Source organism: Anarrhichthys ocellatus, unplaced genomic scaffold, assembly GCF_004355925.1.
Source record: "Anarrhichthys ocellatus isolate YVR2014 unplaced genomic scaffold, GSC_Weel_1.0 scaffold27, whole genome shotgun sequence".
NCBI lineage: Eukaryota > Metazoa > Chordata > Actinopteri > Perciformes > Anarhichadidae > Anarrhichthys > Anarrhichthys ocellatus.
The window spans coordinates 3,902,623-3,929,015 of NW_022280057.1; the positions used below are offsets into that span (position 1 = coordinate 3,902,623).

The window sequence follows — 26,393 nt, forward strand, 5'->3', positions numbered from 1 at the left end:
GAGAGAGAGAGAGAGAGAGAGAGAGAGAGAGAGAGAGAGAGAGAGAGAAATCAGTATGTATTAGTGAAATGTTTCAGGCCTTTCAAGGTATTTCTCATCTACGAAAATTGTGAGTCGACAGCAAAACGGGGGAGGAAAACAGCGGCACTCAGAGAGGATGAGGATCCAGCAGTTTAGGTGAGATGGGTGATGTGTATGGATGAGGCCATGATGGAGAGAGCGAGAGAAGAGGGAGGAGGGAGATGTTTACGGGGGGGGGGGGGGGGGGGGGGGTAGCGAGGCCAGTAAACTGCTTGTGAAATGAAAATGGCTCTTTAGCAGAATCCAGGACACTTGGGCGCTGCGCTGGATCAATGTCTCTGATTTACTGTCTGAAAGCCTGTCAGAGGGAAAGAGAGGCATGGGGGGGGGGGGGAGGGGGCCGGGGGGGGGGGGGGGGGGGGGGGGGGGCCAGACAGAAAGAAGTTAGAGCCGAGAGGTAGAAGAGTCCTTTAATGAAAGAAGAAAGAGGAGAGACAAGGCGCGGTAAGGTTGGAGAGGGAAATTGTCCATCAGGGTGACAGTGCAAGGAGGCCAAATCAGAGGGATTGCTCCTCAAGTCCTCACGGCTCCGATACAAAATCAATCTGTCAAGGCAATGGGGAAGGGCAATCTTGTTTTGTGCAGGGAATTGGTGCAGCCATTTGGGGTAAAATCAATAGGGGACACATGGCGCTTCTTAAATCCTTACTGTCCCACAGAGGCCAGCCGTATTGACTAACAGGGGAGCGTACACAAATCTTTAACTTGACCTGTCTGAGAGAAATCTGTATTCCGCTGGCGGCCAAAGCAGAAGGTGGCGATTTCTCCCGTGAACGCAGGAAATACATCTAAATGATGAAAAGACGACTTTGAGGGAGAACAAACTGTCTATGTATGTATCAGACCTGCTGACAATTATTTCATCAACTGCAGATTATGTCTCCATTTACCGTTTAGTCCGAAAGTTTTCGTTTGATATAAAATATCAAACTCTATACAGCCACGATAGCAGCTCTGTGAGGCTGTAGGCACAGCAGCAGTGCTTTGAGCTCAATGCTAACGCCAGCATGCTAAAATTGAAAATGCTAACATGATGATGTTGAGCAGGCTATTTTTATTTAATTCATGTTTGGTATTTCTGCATTTTTTAAATCACAAACGATTTAACGAATCTCAAAATAGTTGATTAATTCATTTTTTGGCAATCAGTTAATTGTGGGAGATCTATTTATCTATGTATTCCTCTCTCTCTCTCTCGTTCTCCATCTATGTGTCTATCTATATATATTTTTTCTATCTACAGATTCGTTAACTGTTTAGTTAGTGATTTGTCATTGAGAGTTTGTGACAATCTGTATGCGTTTGCTTGTGTTTGCCCCAGATGACATGAGTGCGTAGGCGAAGGGAGGAGTGTGTTCCTTTGAGTATCTCTACGGCTGAGTCAGTGTGACACACACACATACACACACACACATACAGGTGGAGCTCTTGGGCCCAGGACGACAGGCCGGACGTCTCGACAAGAGTGTTTTCCCGCACCCTCGGGACACAGCAGTCGGGACACAGGGTGGGGGGAGTATTTTATTTTTATTTTGAGTGTTTAATGTATTAAAAGGGGCCGGGGTAATGAATTATAATCTTTAATGCAGAAACCGATCGATACCACCAAGAGAATAAATCAGCTTTTACTGAGAGCGTCAAAGCCCCTTAATACACTAGGGGAGAGAAAGGGAGTGCCTGAGGGAGGAGGCGCAGAGAGGGGAGCAGCAGGGACAAACTGGTAGGAGAGGAGGAACGATCCAGAACCGAGCAGAGAGGGAGGAGGATGATGAAATAGAAGAGAGAGGGGGGGTAGTGTGGAGGAAGTCATGGAGGGATAGATGGAGGCACAGCAAGGGAAGTTATTTGATGAACAGACTCACCTTTGGGTCAACCTCATTGAGTAAAAGCCTGGTGAAAGCATGGAGATTTTGACAGTTTTGTGAGGAGGCGATGTTGCTGGGTCAGCCGGTGTGTGCACACAAACCACTCCACTTGTTATTTTTCCACCTAGTTGTATTATGTTCCCTCTCAATGATCCCCTCCCTGACTTCTGTTGCCTGCAGCAAAATATAATTAATTGAATTACACCACAAACCTCCGATCAAAGATCACCAAGACGCTCTCTTGTCTCGGTGCCTCTGCTGGGAGAAAATGTCAAACAACAATCCATGAATTAGAACCCAAAGGGAAGTTTCTGTGGTGTGCACGGATTTTAAATCAGCCAGACTGCAGAAACGAGCCCGAGAAGAGTAAAAAAAAAACATTGATTTGGATTCAGTTAACAGTTGCACAGATGCATCTCAGTGGGAAGCACCAAGACGAAACAGAACTCTGATGCACCTCTCAGTATATAGGATGCCTAGCCTGTTCAGCTAGTGGACTAAGTGGTTGAAGCGAGGTTTTTGGAGGCTTTTAAGAAAGATCATTAAAATTTGATGGAAGCAAAGTGGGGGTTTCTGGCACAACTTTGGCTACTCCCAAGGTGCAATGAGGGGAAAAAGTCTGAAGTGGTCAAAACTCCAGCAACACTTGTAGAATATAGAACAACTTCACTGTTAAGAACAACACATTTCAGCTTGTGGACCTGATGAAGGCCTTGTACTAAACAATAGTTATTCTCTATACTACATGTGTTAATGGAGTTTTGATGAAATGTGAGAGCTTAAGCAAGGACTGTTGGTAAATGGGTTGAGGGGGGTGATGAGGGAAGATATACACACATCCGCAAACAAGTCTTTTTTGACAGCAACCTCTCCTTCAAGCACCTTGTCAATCAAATCACCAGGAGAGCCTTTTTCCGCCTAAAACACAACTCGTTTCCGCCCATCGCTCTCCTTCTCTTTCATCCTCTTCCAACAGCGTTCTTTATGGCACATCATCCAAAGTCCTGAATAAAAGTTCTCCTCCTCACTCACAAAGCCCTCCATAATCAGGCCCTGTCCACCACCAGACTCCTTCAGACAGCCTCCATCCCTCTAATGCCAACCTCCTGTCTCCACCACTCAGGACCAAGCACTGGACCTGGAGCGACAGAGACTTCTCCGTAGTTTCCTCCCCCCAAACACATCCGAGACTAAACCAATCTGTCCACATTCAAACCCCAAATATGAACTCACTTTTTTAGAACTGCTTTCAATGTGTGATTAATGTTGCGTTATTATGTTGTTTTTTTATGATCAGTTTTACTAATGTAAAGTGTTTGAGTTCCATGAAAAGCACTCTCTAAATTATTATCATTATTAAACATGGGCCGCAGAGGTGGAGACAGTTTTCTTGGTTAGAAGAAAGAAAGAGTGACCTTGATTGAGAAAGGGAAAAGTATAGAGAGAGAGAGAGAGAGAGAGAGAGAGAGAGAGAGAGAGAGAGAGACTTTACAAAAGGAGGAAGGCAAAAATCATTGAAAAGGAGGGTTGAGAAAGTGATGATCGCTGATCGTGTCACACCCCTCAGGTGCTCAATAATTAAGCAGCTGAGCGGACTCTTGAGATCCAACCATGATGTCAACCAAGGCAACCATCCATCATGCGTCCCTTTAGGAATCACAGGTGGCACTTAATCACTAATTTTGTGCTGTCTCCCTCTCTCTTTTTCCTCTAAGGCTTTTTTTGACTGATTTTGTGTTGCTGCTGCTTGTTATGCTTTCAGGGACAAACAAACCCTTCCTTTTAAAAAAACAAAAATACTGGTTTATTTCAGCGAGACATCCTGTTGAAAAAAATAAGGGTCCAATTGCAAATTAATTGCATTACTGTTTTTATTCATCCTCCTCAAAATGCCCCTATTTAACAATGTACTGATAATGTGGGTGGGTCAAAAAATTCGAAAAAATAACGAGCACTCTCGCTGTGTGCGTAACCACAAGGCTAGCTCATTGAGAATGTAAAGCCTTAAGGCCTTTGCACACCGGGGACATGACGAATAAACGACACGGAAATGCAAATTACTCGGCTGCAAATATTTTACCTCAAAACTATTGGAATAAATTCGCTCAGGCAGAATATCAACTACTGGGGTCCTTATGACTCAGAGCAGCATCTGTCAGTCTGTCTGCGGTGAATTGTTGTTTAGCCTAAGCTACTGTAAGGCAAGCCAATAACTTTCACACATTCACGGCGCTCTGTCGCGCCGAGAGTGTGGTGCTCTGAATAACCGAATGCTACCTTCCAGCAGGACTCTGGATTTACTAACAGGCCCAGTTTGTGCTCTGAGTGACGATATAGAAACGCACCAACAGTGTATCTGAGTGTCGTCTTTGAATATGCCCATTCTGCACAAAAGATTGGTTGATGCCAAAATAAGCCTCTTTTTTTGCAGCGTAGTAATCGCGTTCGTGTGTTAAAGTACTCGTGACAAAAAAAATACATTGACATAAAAACAATGCCCCCCCCCCCCCCCCCCCCCAGTGTGTAAAGACCTTTAACCTTCACTTTTTGTCTGTGGGCGCCGTCTGCCTGTGTGCCTGAAGGCGTGTGATTGTTGCATTGCACTCATAATAAGCCTCAGAGTGACTGGCAGAACCAATATCTTGCTATCGCTTCGCCCTGCGCTCACTCAGGCGGCTCGGTGTGCAGCCCCACGTCATGCATCTCAATTCCACAAACACAATGTTCGGAGCCGAGAGAACGGGCCTGCTTTTTTGATTAATGTCACCATGACAACTACATAATTCATGAATTGTATTAGCGACCCATTTGTCATTTGCAAATCATAATTCAAAGATGTGTGTTTGGGGAGGGCTGGCTTTACAGACGGAGCTACGGCCTGTCGCTATCCTTAGTGTTGTCTTCTGCACTCACACACGCTCCAAAAACAACCCCTACCGGAAACACTGACGTAACCTCGCCCTAATCTGGGAGTCAGGAGCTCTTTAGAAGCTGCCCGTCTTATACGAGGGCCCTTTAGCTTCATGATGAACTCTCAGGTCTGCTCATTTGGAAAGCTGCATGCTAATTCCCCTCCTCTTCATCTGTCTGTCTGTCTGTTGGCAGAGGTCTGGCCGGCTCTACACTGACACCATTTGGTGCGACAGTGTAAGGAGTTGGCGAGGATTCTCATTAAAGCGCTAGTGCAGATAATTTGCCATTAGATCAATGACTTGATTTTTACAGGAACCCTAAAATGAAATGGGATTTATAGCCATATGTGAGCCAGATGGAGGGGTTTCTCCATGTTCATCCTGCTGTGCACAGATCAGATCTTGGGGTTACAAGGAGCTTCATCATAGATTTATTTATTTCTCTTCTTGCATAATTCTGACTCTGAGCGATCAAACTGGACTGCAGATGACTTAATCACTTAGTTCTTTACTTTAGTAATTATTGTGGCATCTTTATTGGGTGTGTCAGTGCTAATATTCAATACTTTTATCAGTATCTAATAGCTTCTCCTTTTTACCTTGAAGAATATCCTACAAAATATGTGAGACTTTCAGTTAACCAACTTACAGAGGTGGTGATCAGGACCAAAAAACGTTGTTTTTGTTAATCCTATGAAGGTTTATGGAAGACAAGATGAAGCACTTCTAGCACTGAACTTTCAAACAGAAATACATGGTGTAATAAAATCTACTTTGATATTCCTGGTGTCTTCACTAAGCATCTGTATTTTAGCGGGCCCACACACACTGCACAGATGGTGCGTGGGTCTGTATGTAGAGTACGGAGCCCTGACACTAAAAAAAACGTAGTAAAAGGTCAGAAATATAGCCGAAAGCATCAATAAATAATATTGTAAGTCAATAATTAACATGGAGTGTAAAAAGGAATATAAAAGTATGGCAGCTATGGTTGGGTTTTGGCACAAAAACAACTTAGTTATGGGAAAGATCCTGATGTGGCTAAAATGTATATTCTGTTAGGGGATGATTGTTCATAGGCTAGTTAAAATAAACTTATGCTGACTTTTGGTAGGAAATAGGAAGCAAACAGCAGTTTGAAAACAGGGAACAGATAACGACAACATTTGTGGCAAAACCAAAGAAAAGTCAATCTAAGTAAAAGATAAATAAAGTGAAAAAATTAAGTTTTCATGTAATTTATCAACTGATTTGTTGTAAAGAAAAAATATATATTTTAAGTGATGTATTCAGTTTTATTTTTGACTAATAACGTTTTATATATATACAGTGTAGGAGAAAGATGGTTCACAACTAACTACACTAACTATTGCCAAAAGGATGTATTCATCCATGTAGGCTATTAAAAATACATTAGAAGGATCTCGTATCTAAAATAGTCAGACATATCAAAAGCTGCATCAAAACATTTTGCCAGGAGTGCATAAAAATATCTGTTTTTTTAATTGAGAGTCGACTGCTCTGTCTCAGGTCGTCGTGGTGTCGTCACTGGAGTGTTGATTGTCTGGAAGGCAGAGAAGATCAGTCTAACTGGCGCATACATGTTTTATTATAAATAATATTTATATTGTTATAATATATTGTTAATTTAAAATTCAATCTAAAAAATCTCAGCATTTTCTTACTTATTTAGCTACTGTCGTCCTTTAAAGGAACACCTGATTAAATGGCGTGTTATGGTGGCCAGTACAGACATGGACATGCATCCTCCTCATCCCACTTTCTCCACCTCACCTCTTCATCCCCTTCGACACTCTCCTGACTGCTCAACAGTGCGTCTGCTGTCTGGGGTGTATTGGCTTCGCGTCTTTGTCCCTCCCAGAGGACAGCGGAGTTGTTCTGGCTGGAGCACAGCCGCAGGCGGGGTGGTGTTTTGTGGTCACCAGGACTGAAGGATTGGGAGACTCCAGAACCTGCTCTTGCCAACCCAAGCCCCCCCCAGCCGTGACGGGATCCCAGCTTACGACGCCCGCGCATGGCTGGAGTCCCGGGAGCCGAGATGTCCAGCTCTGTCTGGGAGGGAGCTTTTCTCATGTGAGAGGGAGAGACTGGAGCACTGCGGGGGTCTGAAACAACATGAAATCAATTCAAAGTTAATATTACTTAAATTCCATGTGCATACAAATGCCATGGTAGTAATGTTAACATTTTGACATCAGTAAATTATTGGCTCCTTCATGCTGAGATAATATAATCAATGATGGTTTTCAACATTTGTCTCCAGTGATAAATGCTTCGCTGTGTGCCACCAGGTGGGACAAATCTGCTGACGGCTTTAAAGCACAAACCAGGAAGGTACTTTACTTTTTCCTCCAATACAAATGCAGTTCCAGGGACGATGAAAGATGCCGAAATGAATTAGGGATATAAATGAATTGTGGCTCAGGTGGTAGAGCTTGTCCGTCACTAATCGCAAGATTAGTTATTCGATTCCTGACCCCTCCTGTCCACATGTCGTAGTGTCCTTGAGCAACACATTAGATCCAGAAAATGTGCTCCTGATGGCCCGGCAGCCCTGCCAACCATCATTCTGTGAGTGTGTGAATGTGATGTAGAAAAGCACTGTTTAGTTAATAAGTGCTCATTTGTAAACCCCTTGTTTAGCAATTCTAAGTTGTATGCAAACAATAAAGGGTACATGCTTTCAAAAGTACATGAATGTAGTTTCGTCAAGCACATATGCTGAGTTTCTATCCATGCATTTGTCAACTGCAATTCCTCCTGGGATGCATCACAAAAAATGCACGCTATAAATGTAATCGCACGTACGGATATGTTTGAATGGCAGCAACCTAACCTTCTTTTTCTGAGACAATATGGCATTTCAAATAATAATTATACTGATGATGCTCAAATTTAAATTGGTAAAAATGCTACTTTCAAAATGTGCCACCATATAATGGTCTAACTTGGTAATCAGTGCTGTTTAAACTGTAGTAAGTAGTTCAAATGCATACATCTTTTAATTAAGTACATTTTTCTAGAGAATTTAAAACACAGTTAACTAAACAGCTTAACATGGATAGAACCCTGATCTTAATATTCAAAAAGGCAATCCTAACCTATTTAACAGTACATTATACCAAATTGAAATAATATACATTATTTATAAGTTCTGACTTAATGAGATAAAGTACTGCAGGCAGAACTCACTGTGCCCCAGTCTGTTCAGAGTTGTAACACCAGCTGCAAAAACTGACCTGAGGCCAGTGGTTAAGGTCAAGTTAAGACACCATGAAGCGGGTTAGTTTCAGGGTTAAATGTTTGAATTGTGGGAAATGTCACCTCAAAAACTGGGATTGAAATTACTTTTAACTGATATACAATGTTTGCTACATGCAGCATCTTTAGATTTTCTCTTCCTTCCACTGAGTTGTGTAGCTCAGATATCGAGAGTCTTTCTGGGACGCAGGCTCGATTCAAAACCACCAATCCTCCTGTTGAGGAACAGAACAAGCCAGGCCTCCCGGTGTTGGTCCTGACACACAGTTTAGAGGGCTGGGTTTACGGAGGGATAATAGAAAACGCAATGCGAGGAAAAAATAAATTAAATGAGGACAATGACAGTATGTCAAAAAGAGAGAAAACATATCATGAATGCAGGTTTGAGCTTAAAGCTTGGCTTTGAAAATGTCTGCAGAGAGTTTTATTCCCCCTCTCTCAGCCAGTAAAATGCATTCCACAGTCAAGGTGCATTAAAAGAGGCTGAAGTCTTGTGAATATTTTCCTTTCAACATGTGGTTAGCAGAGAAAGCCGGCCTCGGTAAGTCTTGGCACTCTATAGGGAGAGATCTAACGGGAAGAGAGTGGTATCAATGCCGACCACACTTGGTAGTCATGAGATGATTTGTATGCATGCCTGTAGCCTCGCTTGATGGGGTGAGCATATCTTTGTGAAAACCAGTCGGCTGGTGTTTGTGTGTGTGTGTGAGAAAGAAAGAGAGGTAGTGTGCTGGGCTGTGTGTGTGTGTGGTCTCACCAGGCTGAGGTGTGTGTGTGTCTGACGTAAATTCAGTGCTGTCGGCCAGGTTTTCCACGCTGCCCAGGGCTGTGAAGAGGGCGCGTCCCTCTCTTCCTCCTCCCCGTGGTTTGATTAGCTTCTTCATCCTGTCCGCAATCCAGTTAGATTTCCTACGAGGACACAGAGGACAGGGACCATTTACAAAGAGGAATGAGCTAAGCGTTTGTGTGTGTGTGTGTGTGTGTGTGTGTGTGTGTGTGTGTGTGTGTGTGTGTGTGTGTTTCTTCAGAAAACACTTGGAGGATGCCAAGTGTAACAAGGGCTGCATGTTTTCACAATGAGAATAAAATGGCCCTAAAGGTGCGAGCCAACCGTCATTTATTGTGCCAACGAAAGCACTTTGTACCATGACGTCAAGAAAATCTATTTGTAAATGTTATAGTTCAAATGTCATTACCATATTCATTTGTAGAACTAAGGAGAAAATGCAATTCTATGAGACTTGGATAATTTGTACACAACAATCCTAACTCTTACATTTTCATTTGCGGTACAAACTGCTTACCAATGAAAGACGGGTACGCTTCCTCAGAATGAATTCGGGGTTGAGACTTATGAACTGAGATAGCTGCACCTCAGTTTACCAATTTATTTTCTTATACTGCCGCATCTCTGGAAACAAGCCTTCATGAAAGCGCCACAAGTGGTTTCTTTCTCTTTTTATTGTGTGGTACCACACTGAGGAACAGATTTGATCATGATGCACTCACAAGAAACCAGTGGCTTAGAGATGATAGAAAACACAACGCGAGGGGAAAAAAATCCTCCTCCTCATATAGAGAATCAGCCATCATCCGAAAAAGTGTGTGGGGGGGGGGCTTTTATTAGAAGCTTTTCATTGAAAGGACTATACAAACACATATTACACTGTAACCGCTCTAAAACCTCGACATCTAACAGAACAGATTCTGTATACAAAGTGAAAATGTAGCATATAATCTGAACACAGTTTGAGGCCCCCTTCTAACAATTACTTGTGAACCATAACATATTCAGACTACAAGGTAATCTTGAGAGAGGGAAATGCCACACAAAATACAAAACGGGGGAAATGAAATATCCTGCGTCTCTCAGTCTGGAAGCAAAGGCTTCATAACAATACAAACAATTTGAATGAAAAATCATCATTTAATCCAAATGGTTGCATTGTATTCAGCTCAAGGTCAACACCTTTGATAGGCTGCCACCTCTCAGAGCCCAACAACATGAAGAGAGTGAAGAAGCATAAAACAGTAACCTGAAGGCCAAAGCATTGACATATTTTGTTTTTGGCATGCAGCTATCTCGGTTCATAAGCACTTGCCAACTGTCGTCAGAGTAACGAAAATGTTAAAATGGCAACAATGAATTAAAAACAAATAATCCAAATTAAATCCTGTGTTTGTACGGTTTAGGTTTTGATGGTACCATGACTTGTTGATGCTGGGGTTAAAGTGATGTTACTAATATTTTGTCCACCTATTGGGGTGGACAGAATATAAGAAACACCTTCCAATATAATGCAATAAAATAGAGTAGATTCAATCCTACACAATATTATATTTATTGATATAAATAAGTAAAACATTGTTGTATTCTGACTAAAAACTTAATTTAATTCCATCATTATTAACCTTGTTTGAACTAAACTCTATTTATCTGTACAATTCCTTTAAAATGTTGTATAAATTCATGTTATTTATGCATTTGCACTGCACTGTATTTCTTTTCTTTGTTTAAAGCACTTGAATTGTCTTTGTGTATGTAATGTGCTGTACAAACACATTTGCCTCCCCTTGTCTTCTGCAGGGATATTGTAATGTATAAATGCACAGATGTAGGTGTGTGTGTATTTATATATATTTATATATTTATATACAGTACTTGGCTTTGCTGGATGGAGGTAGCATGCTGGGCTCGAGGACTCGATACTGATCCATAATCTTCTCCACCAATTTCTGCTTCTCCCGACGGAGCTCGCTCAGCTTCTCCCTGAAGAGAAACACATGGAAGCATCAGCTGAGTAGGAAAGTCTGTTTGATTCATTTCATGCATTCATTATCCGTGCAGGTTGATGGGATTATTCTGAAAGTGTGTATGTAACGTGGCTGATGTGCATGAATCAGCTCGTTCCTGTAAACTCACTACTGAGAATTGGAGCTCGCTGTGCTGTTTAAACTGGACTCTTTTTAAACCAGAAGATCAGAAATGAGACTGTGTGTGTGGATGTTAATGTTCACGGGCTGCTGGTGAGCAGAGGGTTCAGGGTTCAAGCTGCGTGTGTGGACAGACATAAAGCAGGACTTTGATGAATAGCCTGTGTGCTGCATAGAAGATGGCTCAGAATAAAAACACTGAACACAAAATTGCTGAAAATATGAGTAGACCGCTTGTTACTGACACACGCAGCTATGAGCGGAACAGATCAGGAAGGTTATAGAGGTGAGCAACGGTCAGTATCGAGGCCCGCGTATATTTTTAGCCATGCTAGCGGCATGAAGGTATGTTGGTCCATCGTTCGATCAGTCCACAGCTTTGCTCCAGACTGTATAACCCTTCAAAGGCTATTCAGTTGTTTTTTTGCAAATACAGTTGAGAGAAGTAACAAAGCAATTTCTGCTTCGAGCATGACAGTTTCACACTGGTTAATGCTTATCTGTTGTTATGGAAAGCTGTTAGGAAGTCCTGCTATACATGCAAGACTACATTGCTAAAAAACAAAAAACAGATCTTCATGTAGTAGTATACTTCAAGTAACTGACAGGCTACTTTTTATGATACTATGTTACCTTATTTATTTATATATCAAACACAGAAAGCTCTTAAATCTGTTGTTTTTGGCCAAGGCAGATATTCGTGATCCCCAGAGGATGAAGCCTACTGATGATCCCCTGACTTCTCCTCTTGCGCCCCCATGAGGCTCATATTTGTTGTTTTGAGAGAAATATCTCAAACACTATTGGATTGATTGCCATGAATTTTATTCATGTTGCTCTCAGGATGAATTGTAAATAATTTGAGGATAATGACGTTCCAGCTGTGCTTTGTGTTTAGTGCAAATTGGCTAATGCTACCATGCTAACTTGAACTTTTTGGGATTGTCACAGATTCATACATACAATTCAACCATTCTAAGCATTTTAGGAGCACCTGGGGAGCAACTTGCGGTTCAGTGTCTTGCTCAAGGACACTTCGACATGCGGGGATCGAACCACCAACATTGTGATTAAAGGACGACCCCCTCCAGCTCCCGAGCCTCAGCCGCTAAACACGCTAAATTAGGATGCTGAACATAGTAAGCAGTATATCTGCTTAGCATTAACATGTTAGCATGACATTAGCATTTAGCTCAAAGCACCACTGTGCCTTGAATAGCCTCACAGAGACGCTATTGTGGTTTTAGACTCTTCATCTTGTTTTCATATGTCTGATCAGTAAGTCCAGTTTATTGAATGTTTTCCACTGTAATAATGTTGCCATTGGCTCTGGTTATTTCTCTGTCCTTTCTTATAAATCCTCAGTATGTGCATCAGCTACAAACCAAAGCATCTATCTGGCAGCAGATCAGTATCAAATGTATTAAATAAGTTTAGTTTGACAAAGTACTCTTGAAGGCCCGTTCAATTCATTTCATGAAAGCTTACGAGGCCTCCTCACATGTTTGCCCACTGAATTCACAACATTTCCTGCAACATTAAGTTCGGAAGGACAAAGTCACTGCATCATTTGCTCTGTGTCACTCACAACAAAAGTGATTTCGTAAAGCAAACATTTTAAACTGTCTTTTGCACTTACAAAGGTCTGGAATACATTTAGTCAGACACTTCTTCAATGAAAATAAAGAGACGAGACTGACTGAGAAGCAGGAGGCCTAGACGTCTGTGACGTGTCTTTCAATCTGTTGAAAACACTCTCAAAAGTGTTGTGTTTATAAGGTAGCTTATCTTATAAGGTACGCTTAGAACTATTTCCATTAAATCTTAGCCAAACTGGACAAGTGATATTTTGTACATTTCTGTGTTTGGCCATCACATGGCCTAATATGTAGCAGATTAGACTGTTATGTCATCCAGTTTGTGATTTTATCTTTTCATGATGAACTTCCACCCTATTTAGGATCCGAGTGTTAGTTTAGATTAGATTGTCATTCCTTATTAACCACACTACAGTTTACTTGACTCAGGACAGAGACCTGCATTTCCTGCTCAAATAACCTGAACTGCAAGAATAAACACACCAGTTCAAATAAACTACTCTAAAAATGCACTGTAAGCCTTTGGTTCTGAATTTCAGACCTTGGGATGATAATACCTCATCAAATAATTTAGATGGAAAAAATACTGATCAGGGAATCTGTTGAGGTTTCTGTTAAAGCTTTTGGAACAAGCACAAAATCTTTTTGATCTCTGAAGTGGTTTCAAGAGCTAAATCTCAGTGATGTCTACAGAACAGCTCTCTTATTTCAATAACATTAAAATGTTTGTATTAGGTAGGAGTGGAGAGGGCGACACCGGTACGAGTCAGGTTTGATATGGATTCAAGTCTCACTGACACGCTTGAGGTCGCCCCCCGAGGGAGTCAGGAGCAACAGCGGGTCCAGTCTACATCATTAGAAGTGCTTGATATTAGAGATTGTGAGTTTCTAGCTAATTATCTTTTGAACTGAGGGTAGCTGCAGAGTCGGGTGATGACTCTGTGTTCATCACTACAAACAACCCCTTTTACAAATCAACAGTCATTTGATCTATTAACGTAGCTTTACCTCCTTCAGTGCGCCCAATGTTCAGGTGAAAAGATGTAAATTAAACTGGACCTAACAATTATAGTATACAGTTGTATCCCCAGTACCCCTTCCTATTAAAGGCACCCTGTGGTGTTTTCTTCTGGACAAGTTATATTTATGTTTATTGTTTCTCACAGACACGCATTGTGTGTATCCTTAAAGGCCGACCAATGAGTTAAATGCAATTCCTTTTTTTGACATTTTGGAGCCTGCATTTTTCCAATCCATGTTTTCTAGTGTGTTCGTTTCCTCTTGTCTTTTCCTGGTGCATTGCTACGCTTCTTGGTGCATTACTGCCAACTGCAGGCAGGAATATTGCGATTTTGTGTGCTCTTGCCCATACACTCCTGGAAATGACAAGCAAAATGTGAACACACTCACATTGACTCACTTCATATAGCTACTTATGATCAAAAACTCCACAGGGTGCCTTTAACCTTTAGCAACCTAAATGTTACCCTAAAATCCTTCTTAAGATAAAACAATATTTCTCTGTTTTGCGTGAATCACATATACAAATGACACATACTGTTTTTGTGTTTGTTCCAAAGATTCAAAGAAGTGATATGCCACAATAAAGGCTACATCTATAAACTTTTGTTAGTCAAACCCAAGATCCTTCCATCGTGAATACTTAATTATCCTGTTTATCCCATTATCCCAGCATGCACTGAGGATTTGAAACAAACAAACAAAAGGGCAGTCATGCATAGTCAGACGTCCACAGCGCTGTGTCAGTTCTGGAGAATGGTCCGGCTCCACACATTTTCATTCTGCTATCGGGGGTAAAAACGCAATGACTTGATTGTTTTTCTTTAAACCGATGCCCTTGCATAATAGATAGCGGTGATAGCGGAAGGGGAAGAGAATGCCGCTTGAAATACCCGGCCGATGGCAGGTTTATAGCCACAGTCTACATCGGGTGAGTATGAAGAGGAAGGCAGGGGGAGCGAGAGGGATGGTAAATCGGGCACATGCTAACGTTTATTTTTGTTTGTTTGGGTGTTTCGTTAAAATATCAACAATCTTTCTCCCGAGTTGCTGACTCCATCTTTAAAGGCGGCTGCGTGGTAGGCTACTGAACTAAAATGTGCTATTTTTACAGTGACATTTTTCTCACTTATTTAAGAAAAACTAATGAAACCGTGGTGAATAAAAATTTGTTTTTAAGAATAAAAGCTTTAAATTAAGCTGCAAAAAGATTTAATTTGTGAGAAATGTGTCTCATTACACTTAACAGGTGAAACCAGCCCTGCATGCTCCCTATTAGTTCTGGATTAATCTGATTAGTCTGGTTATCATTTTAAAGGACGACTGCAAAGTGTTGTTGTACTGTGAAATTGTTGTCTCGCAGTCTCAAATCTCTACATAAGTGCTTTTATGTCCTGGATATGTATACAGACTGTGTTACCGCCTACAATGTTAACAAATAGTGTTTTCTGTAACACACATTACTTAAGTTTAATTTGAACAACAGTGTTAAATGTCTTCTTGTGAGGAAACCTGATTTCCTCTTCAATATGCTTCTGTTTTCAGTAATTCTGTTTTGTTAGTAATTCCAAACAAAATAAGGTGTGTGTGTGTGTGTGTGTGTGTGTACTGACTGGTACTCCCTCTGCTGTGAGTAGTGCTGGTCTCGGCGCTCCAGGCTCTGCTCCAGTAAGGCCCGGTTCTGCTCTGCTAAGTGTCGGTTCTCCTCCTCCATGTTCCCCTTCAGCTGAGTCAACAGCTACACACACGAGACAATAAGTGTCAATCACAATAATTAATTTGGTAAGATACAAATATTTAGTTTTTGTGTGTGTGTTAGGGCACAGATAGCCATCAATGTAGACAAGAATAGCAAATGTGAAAGAGAGAAAACACACAATGGACCTGCAGAAATATTTATACAGGTTAATTTAGAAATAATTGAAAAGTAGTCAGCAGTATTGAATGTTGCATCTTTAAATCTTAAATACTTTTTATAGTGTGTTAAGATGTCAAAAGCAACCGAACAAGATACAAAGAGACCCAATTGTTGGTGACTGAATAGCTCGTGCATTGGTGCTGCAATCTTGTTTAATGAAACCTGACAAAACTGTGAAGCAAAAGGTCAGAGCTCAGCAGCACTAAATGACTGAAAGGCAGTCTCATAAATGAACAAAGATGCTGTTCAAGGCAGAGTTAACGTCAAAATCTAACACACAAAACCACATCATCTATGAATGGAATTACTTTGTGAAAGAAGTTAAAAACAGGTGATCCTTCTTAACATCTGAACACAGTTTAGAATATTTTAAACTTTACAAGAAGTTACGGCTGCACCTTTACATGAACATCTTTCACAATTTCCTATTTGTAATTCTGTTTCCAATTATTTTTGCCTTTCATAGCCACAGTCCTGTTTAATCCCCTGCAGCACCATCAGTTAGCACAGCTGCTGCAACAGGTTAATTGCGAGACCAAACAGTCTCCAAACGTAACTTTTCCTTTTGATCAAACCGAAGCCTTGCTACCTCTCCACTTCTCTACAAAACACTGTAATGAGAAGCCTGGGTGTCTGGTTCCCAGGATCAAAACCTAACTACCTGCAGTGCAACACATTCTTTTTTTTTTTTGTTGCGTTAATCAGAATCAGAATAAAGTTTATTGCCAAGTGGGTTTTCACTTACAAGGAATTTGCCTTAGTGTTTGGTGGATACAATGAATATATTCAGAAAAAATAATGCAATACAGGCAAAGTACTGCATAAAGTCAAGAACATACATTTAAAATACAAAAGTTACAATACAAATATGAAGAGACCAATTAAAGAATCAAACCATTGCAGCTGGGTTTTCCCCGCACCGCCAAATCGGGCCAGGAGCGTATTACGGGGGGGGGGGGGTGGGGGGGTAATGGCCCCTTCCCCACTTCCTACCCCTCTACTTCAAGTGACCTTGCTCTGACCACACCCATCTCCGAACCTCGCCTTCATTTTGATCTCAACTACTCACCTGTAAAGTTACAGCATGTTGCACGGTTGCGTTGCTATGATTAGCAAGTGTAAAAATGTCTATTTGACATTTTATAGATGATTATGAAAACTGTGGTGCAACCAACTTACAATAATCCAGAGAACTGGTCTACGCATGTCTTGAATGCTGCAGGGATTTTGTGTATCTGCTTCTTCTTGTACAACATTTCTTCACATCTATCTGCAAACCAGAACTCCTGTACCAGCTTTTGATTCAGGGTTCATGAGCAGCTGGATGCAGCAGCATAACGTAAGATCTGCTTGTTGACTTCTTAAACCCTTTACAGGAAGTCAATTTCCACCTGTTTCGCCCCTCAAACGACTGGAAACTTTGCTGGTTGAAGAACATTTTCAATATTCAGCGCTCGTTTGACAGCATTGCACAGAAGAGTAAAGCTGTTCTGGAGGCAAAGATGGTTCAACTCTTTATTCACTACTTGGTATTCAGTTTCAGTTTGGCCCAATATATAATTTTTCTGACTTGGTAATCTGAAATTTTCTTTTTATATCAAGCTGTTCCTCAATGACCACAACTATTGACAATTCTCTTTAAAACCTGCAAATCAGACCTAATACATTTGGTTTATTATGCCCAATAATCTTTAGACTAAATCTATTATTTTATACAAAGAGGGTAATGTATTAGGGTGTCTGTGAAGCACTAAATCCCTTTTTTGCATGTCAATGGTCAGCTGGCAGCTTGAATACAGAACACCTGTGTTTATCTGCAGGTGTGTAAATACATTTCAGTTTAATACCTGGTACTGGCTGGTGAGGCGGGCGCTGCTGATGTCCAGGCTCTGGTTGGTTTCCCTCAGGCCGCTGAGTTCCCCCTCCAGTCGTGTCCGTTCCAGCTGCGAGTTGCTCAGCTCGGCCCTGAGCACCGAGCCCTGAGCCAGCAGCTCCGCCTGTGACGCCAACCCCTCCTTCTGCTGGGCCTGCAGCCTGAAACACCGACACACAGCCGGGCTTTACTCACCGCTGTCACTGTTATTTGTCCTGTGAAGTGTTGCGTGTCATTTGTTTGGTACGTGCTCTTTAACTGAAGCTCATCACTATATTACATTATGATCACAGAGCCAGAAAACAACCAACAAATAAATCTGATGATATCTCAGACAGGTTGAAGAACACATGATGGGATCAGTCGGTGGTTTTAGATCATTGCTTGAAAAACATACAGCTAAGCAGTTTGCTTTGTTTAGTTTTGTAGTAAGAACTACAATGAGTGTGGATGAAACTCTTAATGGTCACTGTGGGGGAAATTTGGTAATATCTAGTAATTAAACATCGAACATTTTATGCTCCCAATGTGGATTAAAAATATTTTGGAGTGAAACTTTTTTTGTTAAAGTTAAAACTGAGCATGGCTCAGCATTAAACAAATCGGCCTTTACATTTGTTATGTATAATGCAAGCAAATAGTAAAACAATGAGCCTGTGGTGACCTCTTCAAATGTTTTTGTTTTGTCCAACCAATGGTCCAAAACCCCAAATTAATAGGGTTGCAATCATCGAAGACAAAAAATAAAATGAACAGATTTTTTGGCCACATAGTGGCAGCAGAAACGAGTTGTGAACATTGACGTAATTAGGTTTTTATTGTGTACGTGTTAGCGAACAGTTGCTTATTTATACATCCAGCAGCTACTGAGCAACATTACCATTCATATAGAGTCGTATTTCTGTCCTGCTGATTAGTATAAGTCCAATATTAACTTCTCTTTTTTGGTTTCCACCAACTCCTCCAATACTTTGCTCTTTAGCTGCTTAATTCTCCACTATGTTCACCAGCTAGTCCCTATCTGTATCTGTCTGCTGAGCAGGGAGTGTACAGTGGGATTTAGAGTTTGTATTATTGAAAACAGCTGCGTGCTGCAGTCGATGCTGTGAAAGGGACCCAGAACAGTAACGTTGCTGCTGGACGACTAAACAATGAGCTGAAACGCACTATAAATCTCCGTAGAGCCGAGAGGAGCTGCATATATAAAGGTGATAATTCTTTGTAAGTGTATCACTACCACCATTATTGTCACATTTTTTTCACTTTGTCATTTGATTCCTTATTATTATGACAATACTGATTGTCACTTTGAAAAAATGAATGAAATTCAGCAAGAACATTATATTAATAAACAGGTCTAAGGACGTATTTTATATGTTACTAATGTATTTTCGATCATGTTTCATCTGTCAACCAGGAGGAGGAGTCCATCCTGTTTCTAGAGTAATCAATCACATCATTATGACAGTGATTATGAATCATTATGGTACACAAGTATCTTATAATGATGACGATCATCATCATTATATACCACCACCCTGTAGATGAGATGTAATCAGACCCTCCAGCAAGACTGGTCTGTGGCTTAAATACACACACGTGATCAAGATAATAAAAATCTAATGAATTCATATCTTGTGTCTAAAAGCCTTAAATGTTCTGCTTTTGGATGATTTGGAACTGAGGTTATAAAATATCCAAACAAACCTACATGTTTTTGTTCTTGTTGTCTTGAGCCACTTAAGTCTGTGCTGCTGTTTTGTACCCAAAAGCTTTCAGGATCAAATCAAAATGCATTCTGTGCATTCATAAAGTACATTTGTATTCAAACCAATTCCTGTGTTGCTCCCTGTGCTTCATATAGAAACATTAATGCTGCTGCTCCTTCATAGTCAAGGCAACATGCATGCGCTAAGAGGAGAGGAGAAAAGGGATGAGCAGATCTCATTACCTTGATACTGATTGGTGAGTGTATTCGTTACCTCTCGTTGTCTTCTTTCAGCCTGTCCAGCTCTCGTTCCCTCTCAAGTCTCCTCTGGGCCTCTGCTTCCATCTCCTTTCTCTCCATCTTCACCTCCAGCTCTCTCTCATCCAGCTGGGATTTTCCGTCCAAGAGCTCCTTGTACCTTGAGATTACAAACACAGAAAACGTAGAAACAATGATGTCATAAAATGTATGACAGAAACGGAGAGAGAGTGTGTGTCTTCAAAGGTTGTGTAGTTGGATTTGTGTGTATATTTTTGTTCTTGGTTGGACTAAAAGTCCTCACAAGGATGGAAGAAGACATTAGGGTCTAATTGAATGCAGTCAGTGTGTGTTTGTACCTGGCCTCCAGCTCCCGGTGCTGAGCCTCCAGGCTGCGGTTGTTGCCCCTCAGCTGAGAGTGTTTGTCCAGCAGCTCCTCCAGCTCCACCTCCTGCCGCTGCTGGAGAGCAGTCATCCGATCGTGGTCCCGCCTCAGAGCCTCCATCCTGGCCACCGACTCCTCGCGCTCCCGCGCCCACACCTTGGACTCTGCCTCCAGAGCCGCACAGCGGGCCTCACTCTCACTGCAGCGCGCCAGCACTGCTGCATGCTGGGAGCTTAGGGATGCTTGCTCCACCTGTGTGTGTTTTAAAACAGAGAAATAAGACCAAGACCAAGCAACAGACAAACAGACACTGTCATAAACAGAGCCATGCCACTAGCAAAGCAAAGAATATGGTGTCTCCCTACATTAACGCAGTCTGGGAGTCAAACAACGTAATATATCCTTTAGCTATGTCCAAATTCAATGCAAGGGTCTCATGATCAAAATGTGTCCATTAGTCTTAATTTAAGTAAACCAAAGGATTAATTGATAGTAGTCCAATATGCTCCTTTAATCCCAAATTGAGTAAATCATTTCAGATATAATAACGTTCTCCATCTGTGTGTTTGGTCACCTGCAGCTGGGTGTTGAGTGTCTGTAGTCTGGTGCAGGAGTCCTGCAGGCTGAGGGAGTGCCGGCGCAGAGCCTCCAGCTGCTCCTTAAGGTGCTCGCATGCCTCCTGGGACTGAGACAGCCGCGACAGCAAAGCCTCCTGTTCTGCAATCACCACCGCTTTCTGAGGGAGAGAAAAATTTCGTATTGAGATGGTGTCCACAGCCGTGTACAGAGGCATCTGCTTCAGGGCTGTGCGATACCTTTGACGTCACGTGTGCCTCAAAATATCCATATTATTTGTACCTCATTTGCAGCTGAAATTTATAAAGCGCTCAGTCAGGTAGCAGCTTTATGACATTTGAGTCAATGTATAAACACAGATGAATTTCATCTTGTGCTTATGCAGAAATGTACAACATATCAAATATATACTGGTAGTCCACATATGATGTTTGTAATCAAGATATTCTACAAGATTTCAGTGGGTGGAATTTTTGCATGAGTATTTATGATCCAATCAGAAAATCTGCACACGTATTTGTTATTGGCTTGAAGTGTGCTGATTGGAAAATAGGATTGATATATTCAAAATGAATAGACAAAGTCGTATTTTGCAAAATTACTGGAGGAAATCTGGTGTTTTTATGCAAAACAAAAATGAGCTTGAGGCACACCAAAACTCGGCTCAACCCCAACAAAACAATGTGAATTTAAATTGCTGGCGCAGCAACAACTTTTTCATTTCGGATTCTTTCACATTTCCTACAAGCGCCTGACTGAATCATACTGCTACACCGGGGATTACTACTGTTTTCACTGCTCCTTTAGACTTCCTACTTTTCACTTCACCGTTTTCCCTTTTCACGTCAGTAGTGGAAAGTATACTTTTTACGTACTTTCTACTTTTAATCCATAACATTTCAGAGCCAGTAAAATGTGCCTTAATGCATCAGTATTAATAATCTAATAGTAAATCAATCCCAGCATGTTCTTCTACTTTTAATTTCAGCACATTCGTCTAATAATACTTTTGAACTTTTTGTACTTGTAATCTCCTTACAGCTCGATGTTAGAGTTTATGTGTGTGTCTATGTGTGTTTGAGACAGAGAGAGAGAGAAAGTAAGAGCTAGAGCAAGAGAGCAGCAGAAGAGATAAGGAAGATTAACAGTAGCCGAGGTGACATTATAAAAACTGATGAGCAGAGATAAAGTGGTAGTCCTGGAAATAAAGTGCTGCACTCGTGGAAGTGGCGGCCTACTGTGAATTGGTAGTCTTCAAGCATCCCCAGAGCAAGAATTTCAACATAATATAGATCATCTCCATCACGCAGGAGCTGAACCGAACCAAGCAGACATCCAGAAAATCCCACTCACATCACTAACAAACATGTATTTAAACACAGATACACACCTCTCTTTCCAGCTCTATCAACTGCTCACTCAGCTGCCTCTCTGTCTCTCCTGTGGCATAACCATGGGTCAAGGAAAGATCACGACCTTTGCCAGCTGCAGGGGATTGATCCAGATGTGACGTCTCCTGGGTGTGTGTCTGAGAAATGTGTGCTTTGTCTGAGGAGTCTGAATTTGAATTGGACGTAGTGTCCACCTCCACACTTCCTCTTCTCTTTTCCAAGTGGAGAAGAGATTCACTTTTCTTAAGGCTCTGGCAGAGCGACTCTATTCTCTCCTGTGATTGGTTGAGAGAACCGGTTGTCGTCTTTAGTTCAGCCTCAGCTTTCTGTAGTTTCTGGCACAGACGTTCGACTTCAGTGGACAGTTTCTGGGAACGTTCCTGCTCATTGGAAAGGTCCTGATAAGAGAGAGATAAGAAGCAATGCAGCGCTCAAAGATTAGAATCTGAGGAAAATAAAACAGTGATCTACATCAAAGACAAATCAAAAGCATAAATGCATGCATGACTAATTTTACTCAGAAGAGTTTGTTGGTCAATACATTCCTAAAAGAACCAATCTGTATATGATCACTTTAATACTATAGTTGTTGCCTAATTCCATACTGCATACTAATTATATACAGTAAGAATAATTGTAATGCTCACAGTATAAGTTAATAGTTAGTAGACAAGAAATTAATGTATACTTTTTCCAGTGTGGAGTAAGCTTTTTGGACATTTATTAATCATCATTTTTGCGTCGTCACTGACAGATGTAGAGTTGCACCACAGTATTTAGCATGTATGCATTTTTGGATTGTCAGCAGAAAATAGTGTTTTCGTTCCAGTGTGGGAATTCATAAAGACACTATACAGTGCATACATTTCACACTCAGGAAAACACACTTCCAACCTGTGAGCAGAGTCTCCATTTCACATGTGCTTTGCATGAAGGTACAATAGTGTCCATCAACAAAACACAGAAAGATCCAGCAAACTTGGTATGGAAATTGCATTCTTTGAGAATACTGACTTTTGTCCCTTTTCCTGTATGAACACACTGCATTCGTATGCAGAACAAACATAGAACCATTAAAGGATGGACTATTACTATAAATGTATATCAACAGTTTATAGAAGGATGTTCTGCTGTCTAGATAAGGTGAGAAAGTGTGGATGAGTTTACCCTCCACTACATCCCCGCAGTCAGTGAGTAAACTACCACGTCACAGCTACAGCACACACACACACACACACAAACCTGGGACAGTGAATTAATCTTGGCCTGAGCATCTGCATACTGCTCCTGCAGCTGCTGTTTACCCTCCTCCATGCTGGTTAATCGAGTGCTGAACTCCTTCTCAAGGTCCTGTAGCCGAGTGCAGAGCTCCTTGGATTCAGACAGCTGCTGACACACACGGCTGCGCGCACAGACACACACAGACACACACACAGCAGCATGGGTCAGACACAGGTTGAATGAGGATAGAGTTGACATTAAAGATAAATACATAGTGCAGCCAAGTAGCTCTCTCTGATGCCTTGTAAAGTTAATTGCGTACCTCAGCTTGTGATCGGGGTTAAGTGTGTGAACAGGAGTGTGTGTGTGTGTGTGTGTGTGTGTGTGTGTGTGTGTGTACCTGTGTTCAGCGTCCAGGCCCCGAGCTCTCTGGTTGCTGTGTTCCAGAGCCAGGGTTGTGCTCTCCAGCTGCTGCCTCAGCCTCGCTGCCTCTCTCTCTCTCTGCCTCCCTTCCTTCCGTTGGCTGTCCAGCTCCGACTGACACAGCTCCTTCTCCTGCTCCAGCCTTGACGCCTCCAGCAGCGCCTGGTCTCGCGCCCGGGCCAGAGATTCGGCCTCCACAGTTGCCTCACGGAGCTCTGCCTGCAGCTCCTCTTCCCGACGACGAGAAGTCTCCAAACTCCGACCTTGTCGTTCCACCTCTGCCCTGAGAGTCTGAGAGGAGAGCTCTAGCTGGTCACTCTGGAAAAGAGACAAGATGGATGATTAATGCTAATTGATTCTCCACTTTGGATTAGAGACTTTTATTAATGACCAGAAGTGAAACTAGTTTGGTCAAATATGCACAGTGTCAATTAATGAAACACAAATCAGACAGGTCACAACAGACAACTTATGACAGATATTATAACACTAACACACAAACTAGCACATGCTCCAAGAGGACATTACTGTAGCTCAGGACACTGTCTAACCACAGACTTTTAAAAAACTATGTAATTTATAAATGAGAGGCCAAACAACAAGTGATGATAGAGGAAGTAATCAGATCCTTTACTCAGGTAAAAGTAGCAATTCCACAGTACGAAAAATACCCCATTAAGAGTAACAGTCCTGCATTAAAAATTGTAAAAGTAGACAAGTATTAAGTACCTCACGCAGGTGACAGAATGCATATTCCTGTCAATAGTTTCACTTTATTCCTCTGATCTACAGGTGGAAGAAACGTGCCCAAAAACTCAGCAATGTGCCAAAAAAGAAAGGAAAGCTTGCAAACGTGGATGTAAACAATAAAGTATTATCAGCTTCAGTATGTTACAAAAATAATTTGCAAATGTTTTATATGGAAGAAAGTGCATTCAACACATTAGTTAAAGTTCAAGGATACACACAAAGTGTTTGGTGAGTTACACTAAATGTAAAGATGACTCCACGGGGAACTTTTAATTTTACTTTAAGGATTCAATCAATCTTTGTGTCATTATTCTGCATTAAGTGATATTTGTTTTTTTCCAAAGTTACATGGGATCATATAGCTAGATGGCGTAATATCAGAACACATTAATTGGAAACTGCCTATTTCAGACAGTAGAAACATGTACAGTACTGTTTAGGTTAGTTGATGTCCAGACACAATATCTACAATAAAGAGTGGATTTTGTCTTATAAAAAGAGGGCAGGTAATACAGTGGCATATTACAACATCAGAAGGAGAATTAAGTACAACTCTCTCTGAATGGGAGGTACTCACAAATCCCTTTTATGGTATTTCTTTAATGCTGACTTAGCACTGCTCTTCCCCTTAGCTTGCAATTTCTCTGATGTCTTGCAATTTTACTGCAAATAGCACATTAAATACATAATTCCATTTTTTTCAGAAGATCTCAAAGACGTCTACATCCTGCAAAGAGTGTCCCAAATATTAGATTTTTTGTTTGGTTTTTCATGTAGGGAAATGCACTAAATAAATTGTGCCAACACCTTTGATATGTTTCATGTCAATATGTGAAATTCACAGTTCAAAACAGACTCTATCTCGCAAAACTGTGTGTATGAAAACATTGTTTCATTCTCAGCTTGAATCATCAGCTTCACTTCATGCTGTCAAATCCAACTCCCGCTGAGCAGTTTCTCGATGCAATAATATAATTATACTGCAGATATAAATGCAAGACAAAACACAATCATTTGGGAAGCGGAGCCCCTATCTAAAGTAATGTATTTAATGTAACCAAGTAAGTATCTAAAGAGATTACAGAATATTAAGATCAGCTATTAAAAATATAATACATTTTTGTTACTGGGGGCTTGTGTTACATCACAAAAACTCTGCTCCCTTTAATTTGGTTTGTACTTTTCTTCATGTATTTCCCTGCCATTCATCCAACTCCCCTGAAGTAATATGACATCTGTCATGGTCATGAAAATGTTTGGTGTCACAGCTGCATCGTGTGTTTGTGTGTTTGTGCATGTGTACTCTTCAACCTTGCGCTGGGCGGTGCGCTGGGCGGTGCGCAGGGCGTCCATGGTGCTGCGTAGTGTGTCCCTGTCTCTCTCCAGTGCAGCCCGCTCTCCCTCCAGGGTGGCGATGACCGTGGTCTGCATCCTGTGAAGCTCTGCTTGGCTCCGCAGGCGGCAGAGCTCCTCCTCCATAACCAGACCCTCGGACTGAAGACCCTGCGAACACGACGGGAGGATATTGAGCTGGGGAACTATCTATTAATACAGACGTCTGTATGTATCCATTTTAAACTCGCTTGATGGACAAGGTTTCATTTTATGGGTCACGTAGTTCGCTATAATTTCTAAGAAAGGAACTCGTATATAATTGTCAAAGAATGTAACTTGAAGCTTATTATAGAGAAACGTAGCGCGTTCGATTGGTAAACAATCCAATTAATTAATTTCAATAAATCGCGAGCAAAACCAGGAATTTCATCATCTGGGGTCATTGAATATTTTCATCAGATTTCATGGCAATCAGTCCAATATTTGTTGCGATATTTCAGTCTGAACCAAAATGGTGGAAAATCATCAGACTGCCATCGCCATCTGTAGAGCGATGCCACTAGCATGTCTAAAAACAAAGTCACTCCTCTTTAGATCAACAACCTTATAAATACTAAAATGAATCCATGTAGCTGCCTTCTGAATTGTTCTATGAATTATTACATAAATATCAACACTTGCCACAATATATCTTAAATGTATCCATTAAACCAACCAAATATCCATGATCTTAACATCTCTAGTAGCACATTTTCTTCCACCCATACATCTACCCACCAAAACCCCATCCATCCATCCATTTATCCGTTCATCCATTCATCCGTCCACCCACCCGTCCATCCGTCCATCCACCCACCCACCCA

At 41.4% G+C, this 26,393-nt stretch overlaps 2 protein-coding genes across 9 annotated transcripts in view; one reads left to right on the forward strand and one right to left on the reverse strand.

Moving 5' to 3' along the window:
• Nucleotides 1-26,393, forward strand: part of LOC116391706 (ADP-ribose glycohydrolase MACROD1-like) — a 67,432-nt gene that overhangs the window by 34,032 nt on the left and 7,007 nt on the right. For 5 of the 7 annotated variants that reach the window (XR_004213274.1, XR_004213269.1, XR_004213272.1 and 2 more), the window contains one exon: nucleotides 10,800-23,418. The gene's annotated coding sequence lies outside the window, so the exon portion shown is untranslated. Of the gene's footprint in view, nucleotides 1-10,799; nucleotides 25,007-26,393 lie in introns of those variants that run through there. The other 2 variants (XR_004213271.1, XR_004213270.1) reach the window with 2 other exon arrangements.
• Nucleotides 3,392-26,393, reverse strand: part of LOC116391702 (girdin-like) — a 26,827-nt gene continuing 3,825 nt past the window's right edge. Inside the window, exons 6-18 of one of the 2 annotated variants that reach the window (XM_031862500.1) lie at nucleotides 25,507-25,698; nucleotides 23,423-23,763; nucleotides 23,044-23,203; nucleotides 21,801-22,199; nucleotides 20,409-20,570; nucleotides 19,809-20,086; nucleotides 19,466-19,609; nucleotides 17,458-17,644; nucleotides 15,306-15,430; nucleotides 10,803-10,910; nucleotides 8,898-9,049; nucleotides 6,653-6,984; nucleotides 3,392-6,422 (exon numbers count right to left, since the gene is read on the reverse strand). In XM_031862500.1, coding sequence (XP_031718360.1) covers nucleotides 6,360-6,422; nucleotides 6,653-6,984; nucleotides 8,898-9,049; nucleotides 10,803-10,910; nucleotides 15,306-15,430; nucleotides 17,458-17,644; nucleotides 19,466-19,609; nucleotides 19,809-20,086; nucleotides 20,409-20,570; nucleotides 21,801-22,199; nucleotides 23,044-23,203; nucleotides 23,423-23,763; nucleotides 25,507-25,698 — 2,643 coding nt within the window. In that variant the 3' untranslated portion in view covers nucleotides 3,392-6,359. Of the gene's footprint in view, nucleotides 6,423-6,652; nucleotides 6,985-8,897; nucleotides 9,050-10,802; nucleotides 10,911-15,305; nucleotides 15,431-17,457; nucleotides 17,645-19,465; nucleotides 19,610-19,808; nucleotides 20,087-20,408; nucleotides 20,571-21,800; nucleotides 22,200-23,043; nucleotides 23,764-25,506; nucleotides 25,699-26,393 lie in introns of both variants that reach the window. The other variant, XM_031862499.1, reaches the window with a different exon arrangement.